This window comes from Spea bombifrons, chromosome 13, assembly GCF_027358695.1.
Source record: "Spea bombifrons isolate aSpeBom1 chromosome 13, aSpeBom1.2.pri, whole genome shotgun sequence".
Taxonomy (NCBI): Eukaryota; Metazoa; Chordata; class Amphibia; order Anura; family Pelobatidae; genus Spea; species Spea bombifrons.
Genome location: NC_071099.1, coordinates 27,426,812 through 27,436,232, shown reverse-complemented (window position 1 = coordinate 27,436,232; position 9,421 = coordinate 27,426,812). Strand labels below are relative to the sequence as shown.

At 44.3% G+C, this 9,421-nt stretch overlaps 1 protein-coding gene across 1 annotated transcript; it reads right to left on the bottom strand.

The window, feature by feature from the left end:
- Positions 1–101: 101 nt before the first annotated feature.
- Positions 102–9,168, bottom strand: L3MBTL1 (L3MBTL histone methyl-lysine binding protein 1). The gene is made up of 22 exons (XM_053453886.1): positions 9,050–9,168; positions 7,932–8,053; positions 7,574–7,674; positions 6,883–6,985; positions 6,669–6,792; positions 6,459–6,576; positions 6,174–6,258; positions 5,961–6,052; positions 5,281–5,385; positions 4,852–4,987; positions 4,601–4,692; positions 4,103–4,254; positions 3,667–3,743; positions 2,998–3,083; positions 2,771–2,881; positions 2,557–2,671; positions 2,192–2,291; positions 1,566–1,730; positions 1,413–1,462; positions 1,094–1,239; positions 947–1,009; positions 102–548 (listed from the first exon to the last, which is right to left on the bottom strand). Exons 2-22 carry the CDS (start codon positions 8,035–8,037, stop codon positions 414–416), a joined length of 2,262 nt encoding a protein of 753 aa, XP_053309861.1. The 5' UTR covers positions 8,038–8,053; positions 9,050–9,168; the 3' UTR covers positions 102–413.
- Positions 9,169–9,421: the final 253 nt, after the last annotated feature.

Genomic DNA, 9,421 nt, shown 5'->3' with positions numbered 1-9,421 from the left:
GGAGATGGACGCGGGGTAGGTGCCAATACCAGTGGTGGAAACACGTCAAAAACAAGAATACGGATTTAAAGGAACATTTATTTGGCACCGTATAGATCCTCTCACATCGGAAGGAGAGTTAATGCATTGTACAGCCACATGTTACAGGCCTATTAGATACATTTAACGGGTGGTGGTGTGAATGAAGGATCAAAAAAATAATAATAAGCAAATCAGTTCACAAAAGTTATCGACCGCAGACCCAGTTTTTTGTTACAACGTTGGCCTCAGACGCGTGTCTATCAGACGTGGGGACGGAAGTGCACAACATGTACACAAGGTCATCGTATGAACACAGAGAAGGATGTAGGTCAACGCGGAGATGTCACAGGCCACTAGGCAGTGAATTATTATAAGGATGACCAGCAGGAAAGTCAGTCCACAGAGTCCTCCGTGTTCTTGAACATAAGGATGGAGTTGTAGATCTTGACCGCAGGTCCCAGTTTAATGCACAGGATCTTAACGATGTCCGTCTGGGTGAGAAGCAGGAGGGCCTGTCCGTCTATCATCTACATGGACACAAGAACATATGATATAAGAGGTCAGTCCTTAAACAGCATTGAAGAATGTAAGATGGCATTGATGAAGCTGTTTTTAAAATGGGAAAGGGAGAAGAACAAGAAAGGAGACCGCTAATTGTAACAAGGGATTCGGGGGAGAAAACTGCAGAAATGGAAATATTTCTTCCAGCATTGATTTAAAGAGAACATTTGGGGTGGGAACCATGACCATGGCGACATGACCCATGACCAAATGGATGAGCAGAGGTAGGTCAAGTGTGGCTCATGGAAGTCAGAGGAGGAGAGCTGGGTGAGACCAGAACAGTAATAGAAATGTTATTCGGGATGTCCAGAATGGATAGGAATGGTAAAAAAAAAATAGAATATTCATATATGACCGATCTCACCTCGTCTTTGAATAGCCGCGCCTGGTCCTCACACCCCGTCAATGTCTGCACAAAGTTACAGACCTGGAAATGAGAAAGCGAGACATCATGGCCCGCACTTATCCAAGACAGCCAATGCAGAAAATCAGCTGTAGGTAGCAGAGTTACCTCTTCTGTGCTCCACTTAGATACCGTGCTGGCACTTATTCCGGCAACACCGGGCAAGAGGCGGCAGTTTTGCTCCCAGCAGTGAGCGAGGGCACGATCCGGGTGCACAGAGAGAGCCGACATGAAAAGTGACTGGTGCATGGGGTCTGAAGAGAGAGCGTTATAAGAGGAGTTCTAGGAATGCTACATGGTCCCATAAAGCAGGAGTAATATGGACTACTAGCGGTTGTTACATTGAGTAGTATGAGGGGTTATAGGATATATTGAGTTATATTACAAGGTCAATATGCTGAATTGGAAATATATCAGTGTTTCTCACCCTGGAAATTGTCTTGTTGGACCCGTCGATATTTGGGAGGGCGTCCAATCCTGTAAAGCAATATACCCCGTGCATTATTACTTCTGCCTCCTTTACTCACTGAAGGAAGGGCAGGACAAGCAATGTTTAAATGTGCTTGCATTTTTCCGTTACCTGCCGTGGTGTCGGGATTTCCTGCGCGGTGGGAACGGGATTGGGTTTCTGCTCCTCCCCGGCTGCTGGTTCCGGTCAGCCAACGGGCAGCCAGATAGACAGTGGTGAGCCGTGAACCGGCCGGTGACATGACCTGATCCATCACAACCAGGAGTAGGACACTTCCTGCGAGTAAGAGGAATTTGATGGGAAAAAGAAACACCTGATAAAAAGAAGGAACTGCTGGGTTAAGGGAGCAGGAGGCTGCCAATGGTCTATTTACTATGGGTCAAGCGGACCAAGGATATCACTGAGATGATATTTGTTCTTTGGGGTAGTAAATTTATCATCTGAGAGATTAGAGAGTTCCAAAAAACTTCATAAGTGATTTTCAATTTTATCCAACTTCCGGCACCGTGACTGTTCTGGTTACTTTGATTCCCGTTGATATAAATGATAACTCAACTGAGGAGAGCTCAGAGATCCAGTGAGAAGAATGGAATGGGTTACCATTGAATTCACCGCATGCTGTACTAGGAGGTTGCACGATGAGCTGTTGTAAGACAGTTGTAAGTCCATGTGCCACATATTAAGTCCATGTGCCACGGATTAAGTCCATGTGCCACGTATTAAGAAAAATAACTGACCTGTGCTGGAAACTGTATTTGCTGCTTCTTGAATGCGATATTCCCTTACAGCTGAGGGATACGCAAGCTGCCGGCGACATGCTAGGAACATCCCTGTGTCCTGAAAAAACATGGGAATGACAAATGATCCATGAATGCAATATATATATATATATAGATATAGATAGATAGATAGATAGATAGATAGATAGATAGATAGATAGATAGATAGATAGATACAGGGATGTATGTGTATTGATAATATAGTAATAATGGAACATTATCTATATTGACCCTGTTTGTACAGACTTGGCTACCTGCTCATTTCCATTGGGAAAGGCATATAAAGAAGGGACCTTCTGGTGGCAACAAGTGGGCAAACTCACGGAGTGGTGTCTGTAGGGGGTGTCCGGTTCTCTGGCACCAGCCTGCGGGGTGCAAATCTGGGTGATCAGCATCCAACCAGAAATCGTATAGGTGACTCCAGCCATCAAAATGCACCTAAGTGGTAAGAAGGGGAGAATCAGTACCAGCACTAGATAACCCTTTTCCCACCAACCAAAAACTTAATGGGGGTCCTCAAGGTTCACGTTCGATCACCTTGATCCTGCACTCCTCCACATCTACCACCGCCGATACACGGATCATCGATGGGCTTCTCCTGTCTACAGCTTCCAGTCTCATGTTGACCTTAAACCCATGTGGAGGACGCTTGGTGAGAGAGAAAGAAGTAAAATGTGACAAATAAAAGAGGATTAAAAGAATGACCAGAGAGAGACTGGTAATAAGTGTCCGGTGGATCTCAGATATCAGGTCGCCATTAATACCTTGTGGAAGGCTCGGGCAGGCACTGCAGTGGCTCCCGTCTCCGATAAGTACTTTTCCCATGTGAAGTTATTAGGGTCTGGATAATCTGAAGACAGCAATCTGATTGATTATTTTGGTAGTAAATTGATTCTCCAGGATAAAGACTTCCATATATTTTGACCATGTGTATAAAGCTCATTGAGATGTTCTCATTTACGTCAAATACAGCGGCAAATCGTATATCACACATCTCAGATGGCCAGATGGACCAATTTAGAGCCAGAACTTTACAGAGGAACTATATGTGACTTTATGGCATATTTATCTTATTATGTAACAGATTAAGGCATAGATGGCATGAACATGATGTACCATACTTTTCTCACACTTTTTAGCTTATAGATTGCTGTTTCTATACACATTATAGTGATTTTTTATGGCTGTAGAACCCTGTGATACCCTCATACCCAGCAAACATTCTGAGCTCCTAGAAAAAAAGGGGCATCAGGTGAGGAAAGAGGGACAGAGGGATTATGATCCCAAATAGGTACTGCCCCAACCGAAGAAGGAGATACATGTTATAGCTTTTACTTGTATTTTGTAACTCACGGCTTGATACAGTGGGAACCATGGTTAAATGTTGTAGCCTTATGTGTCCTACTTAGTCACGAGTGCAGGAGGCTACTCACCCTGAGGAGCAGTCAGGGATTTTCCATGCTCTTGGCACCAACCTACAGGGTGAACATATGGACTACTAGGGTCACACCTAGAGAACAAAAATAACACAAATGGAGCACCTTTTCCCCACAAAATCCGGTGTCCCCTGCTGGTGGAGGAAGAAACGCCGTGATACTGGCAATTTTTATTGTGGTGGAGGCTCTCTATCACATTTTACTGTAACATCTCCTGTGCTCCACTACTTGGCGGCCCTGTTATCTATCTTGTGGTTTTAGCTATCACAGCGAGTGGTAAACAGATTTGGGTTTAGTTCTTTTTCTTGTGCTCCTTTGTTGTCTTCTTATAACCCTTCTGAATGTTGTCCATGCCTGTCTACTTTAAGGCCATTGTGTCTCCTATAATACCCCTTTGGCTTTGTCCCCCCTCCACCATTCATTGACCTCCTACCAGTAGTCATAGGTGTCCCCCCAGTTGTCAAAGTGCACAAGGAATCGATCCTCCACCACGTCGGTTACGCTGGCCACGCAGATCAGGGATGGGTTCATTCTATCCACTGCCTCCAGTTTCATTCCCACACGGAACAAGGACGGGGGCATACCCTGGTAAAGTGAAAACAGTCTAAGCAACCAAGTGCTGCCTGGAAGCACAAGAAGAAATATAAGGGTCAGGACTAGAAAAGTAGTCGTAGAACATGGTGACCATTTAGAAACAGAAGAGCTCAATGAGCAGAGAAAAAGACTTCAATTAGATGATTGTAGGCTAATACAAGTTTAACTGTTTTTATTATTCAACATCTTTGGCAAAACTTGGTCCAATCATTAAGGGCTCTCACACCTTCAAATGAGAAACTAGAATATTGGGGGCTAGAGGGGAAAAAAGTATCAAGAAAAAGAATGATGATTTGGCCATGCAAGAGTTTTGACGTATGGTTTGATGACCACTCACAATTTTTGGGGTCACAAATAGATGTTTTGGGGCCACAGGAGCCTTGGTTAATCTCAGATAGTTAGTCCAGCTGAAATCTTCGTCTTTATACCCTTCAATACACAGAAAAAAATGGAATGAAATAGAAGGACCTGCTATGTATTGGTAAACCTAAAACATGTGAAACACGATGAAGCGGTGGGACGGAACACGGAAAAGGGGGAACGTGTGTGTATATAAGCTGATCCAGGACCCGTTCAGTGCTCTGTTACCTTTTGGAGGCTGTAGCTTGTGACCGGTTTTCTCACACCAGCCTGCAGGGTGAATATCGGGAGAGTCAGCGTTTACCCAGAAATCATGGCAATCAGAATATCCATCAAAATGAAGCCTTATCCGAAAACCACAAACCTGGTAGGAGGGGGACATAGGTGGGACAGAGAGAAGGAATGGGGTGAGACCAAGCGAAAAACTGTAATAGTCATACTGAGCCGTTCTACGATGGGAAGCATCAATGCTGTTTTGTCTCCTAAGTCTCTATAAACATATTAACATATAACGTATCAACATAATTAACGGAAGCAAGGTAGGTGCTCCGTGGTCCTTCTCCACCTGTACAGCCCCCATTATAAGGGACATGACCAAGATGCATATATGTCTTTTGAGTTGCACAATTTGTCTCTGTTGAGGAGCATATCTCTCACCTCAGCTACAGTCAGGATGAAGTACATTGAGGGATGCTGAGGGTCGATCCCCTCTAACTTCATTCCCACCTTAAATCCATTCTTGTGTTGGGTTCCCAGCTGCCACTGCAGAAGAGTGAAGGATAGAAATGGATTTATCATGCCAACCATGCGTAACTATAGCTTGTATACCAATGCACAGGCACACTGGGGTGGAATTGCCATTAAAATGCAGGAAAATACCTGACATCTACTGTATTTAGGTTCTTGTTGCCCTAAGCTGGACAATTGTGTCCGATGTATCTCTGATTACTTTCTAGGTATTCTGCCAGACCCCAAAGTCAAACATTGAATAGTGCGCATGCATCCTACAGTACAGGCACCATCCCTCCACCTGTAACCGGACTTTTTTATATATGTTGTATGTTCTATTTTGGGATTAGCAAGTAGACAATGTAATTAAGAGCCATTATTGCATTTTGTTCTGTATAGGTTGCTTATTGGTGGATTAAAATTACAGGGCAGGGGTATAATTCCCAAGTATCCAGAGTTTACGGAGAATATTAAAGTCGCTCTGCTACCATTGTCGCCTAAATTCATCCAGATGCTGACCACCATTGTAGATAGGAGATCATATTTTTCGTGTTCAGGAGTTACTGAAGATGTGCTTAAGATGCATACCGGGTTACATACGCACTCACCTCCCGAAAGAGATTGAGGGGAGCAGCTATACATTGTTGCTCCTCTAGGTAGGAAGACCAGGACCAAGTCTCAACCAACTCATCTCCAGAAACTGCGATGGACAAAAAGGCAAGGGACCAGTAGTGAGTGCTCACAACAGAGCATTAAAGAGGGGTGAACTTGGGATGCGAAGTGATAAGGACCTACAGAAATGTGGTGAGACAGATAATTACCACGGGTGTCTTTGTGGCTCCAATCCTCTCTCTCAGGGCTCCTGACATTGGATTCTTCAGAGTCGCCCAATGGTTTCCGGTCTCTCTGTTTCTCCAGATCAAAAATACCTTACAGATACATATCTGACTATGTCTAACAAAATAATAAAATATAATGCATCGCACTCTAAATGAGGAATCTCTTGTCACTGAACATTCCCTCCTTCGGAAAATATCACTGCAACTTTCCACCATAATAGACACCAACATGCAATGGTAGTAGTGCTTTTGTAACACCGTTCTCACCATAAGCTCCACTTCGGACTCCGCTGGACTCTTGTATTCTTTGGGTCTTCGTTTCTTCACAGGTTTAGGGGCCTCATTTCCTACCCCAAGCACTGGTGATGTCTCCAGGATCAAGGACCTGTTATGGACATCCCGGAAGCCAAGGAGAGGATGACACTCGCCTACTCCAACCTCGGTCCCATGATAATGACCTGTTGGTCTCACTCTTACCTCTCTTTGACGTCGCAGATTTCACCACATGTCTCGCATGTTTCCCCCACCACATGCCGGCATCCACAGGTGTCACACAAACACATGGAAGTGTCAGCGATGGGACTATCTCTACCATCAGGACCTGGCAAAGCACAGAACTTGCATAAGAAGGATTATACCCACTTAGCTACTCATGACAAGACAAATATTTTGGTACAAATAGTAGGGCAACCTTGGGGGGCAGCTTGTCTTTCATGATCTCTGTTCTCCTCAAGGGGTTCCTGTTTGGGTGATCTGAGGAGTATCTCCTGGGCATCCAAATGACTAAAACGCAACTGAAATAGAACAAGTACATTCGTTTTCATTGTTTCGCATACAATTTTATATGGTCCAATCGTGATTTATAGAATAATGGTCCATTCAGACTGTAGAATACCCCCTATTCCCAAAGAAAAGGACACCCACAGGCTATTGCACAGAACCGGGTGACTTTTGGAGTGACAGAGGTTGGATCAAAACATTCTACTACATTTTTGGACAATATACACCTGTGCATTAGTATTCAGTAGTATCACTTTTTGAAGGTTGGTCACATTAGATGACAACAGGGACAGATTGCGTGACAGGAAGCTTTTTACTTGATGATGGACAAAGGAAAGATGCGAGACTGGAGGGTGGCTTTGAGGGCAATAGGATGATCAGTTCTGTGCTCCAACCATGGCTCTTCTATTGAGTACCATTTTTGAGTGGGAAGAAGTGTTGAATGGAACTGGTCAACATACCTTGAGCTTGTTGGCATGTATGTATATTAACTGGTCATACTTTTTGGGTCATTCAGCTGTGGAATTTGTCAGCTTGAAAGGTACACTTCTCCATGTTTCAATGTATCAATTATCTGATCTATGTCCACAAGGCCTTCTCACCTGCGTACTAACTGCGGTGAGCGCCATCCCTCTTCTGTCCCTCTGTTCCTCCACCAGCTGGTATTGTATATCTTGGCAGGCTGTTGGGGGCAACTTCACAACTATTGAGAAGAGTAAAGGTTTAAAGTTAATAACACATGAAAGCTACTGTGAAAGGGAATTGGGATGGAACAATCCCCAGAGCTATGGATCCAGCCTTGCGTGTCACTAACAGTATGTCTTCTTCGGTACTTCTGTATGTGTAATTAATTTGAATATTCATTGATTACGGAATGTTGTGACTTATAAATACATTTATAATACCAGTGGCCCCAGCTTTGCAATCACATTGGGCGGAATAGGACAGTTGCTTATTTACCTGTGGGGTTGGTGGAAACCAGCAGTACAGGGCGCTTGTTGGACCCATGGACCGAATGGGCATCAGCATCTGTATCCTTTTTTATGTTAGTTATTATCAAATCCATGATGTCACACTGTAACCTACAGGAGTGAGTGACAGCAAAATGTGTGTTAGGGAGAGAGAATGAGCACTGAGGAATGAGAAGTAAAAAGGAATGAAAAAGAAGAATGAAGCCTGAAGAAAAGCAGCCAACCAGCAAGAGGTTTTAATGGAAAAAGAGAAAGAATAATGAAGAGATGGGGCAGGGGTTGGTTAAGCGGAGAAAACACACCGAAAATTGAAGGGGACAGAAAGAGGGAGAGGAAGAAAGAATAGGAGAACGTTAAAGGGAGAATTAGTGCGGAAGGAAAGGAAGAGGTTAAAGGAAGAGATGTGGTAGGGGAAAAATAATCAGTCAAAGGAAGATATGAAGGGGAGGAAGGAATTATAACGAGATAAAGAGTATGGGGGCAATAAATGGGGTCTGAATTGAGAAACTGAGAGAGGGAAAAGGCCAATTGGAGAGATGGAGAGGTAAGATGGGAGAAGAGTGGGAAGTAAGGGGTTAAATATGAGATCGGCCAGTTGTACACACGGAGGAAAACAGAGTACGAGCTGAAGACAGAGACTGGATGGAAAATGGGAAAAAATAAGGCAACTGAGTGGCACTCAATGAAAAAGAATGTGAACTGAGCAGGGATAACGGGAGGAATATTTAGGGATTGAGGATAAGTGTGGGGAGGAGAGGTAGGATTTGGAGAGAATGAATGAGAAGAGGAGGGGAAATCAAGACAACAATCAAACAGGCGCATTTATATGTCCGGGATTCGTAACGGAGCGCTGGGTATGCGTCCCCTCCAATGATCCCGGCTCTAGCATCTCTTCTATCACCCCCCCCACGCATAGATATCAACATACACACGGGTGGAATTACACCGAGACCCTCCATCCCTAACCGATGGTCCTGGAGAACCGAATTCACCGCAAGAGGTGGGGAGGGGAGATACAGAAATAATGTGACGGATGTTTGGGGTCAATATTAACCCCTACTCTATCTCGCACCCTCCCCTCCATGGCAATTAAGAGGTTATTCTTACCTAGAGTAACAAGGGTGCTATTCCACACAAGATCTGCAGGGCATGTGTGCGCCTGCGCATCACCGCGATGTGTGCAGCCGGCGAGGATGAAGCAGAGAGCAGCCGCAGGAGAGCGGTGGGAGGAAGGACTCGGGAAAAGATGCTTTCTGCCTTAAAACGAGAGATGCTAAAAAAAAACATGTGGGTGACAACAGAGCTCCTCTTTTTTAAAGGCCTGGTTTAACTCTTACAGTGCCAGAGACAACGGGTTTATTCTTAAATGTAATGCAAAAAAAATTGCTTTCCCCAATCCACATTTTTCAAATGACCCTAATTCTCCTCTTTCTGTCCCGATTCCTTCCCATAATATTCCTGGTTTGGTACGTGGTGTAT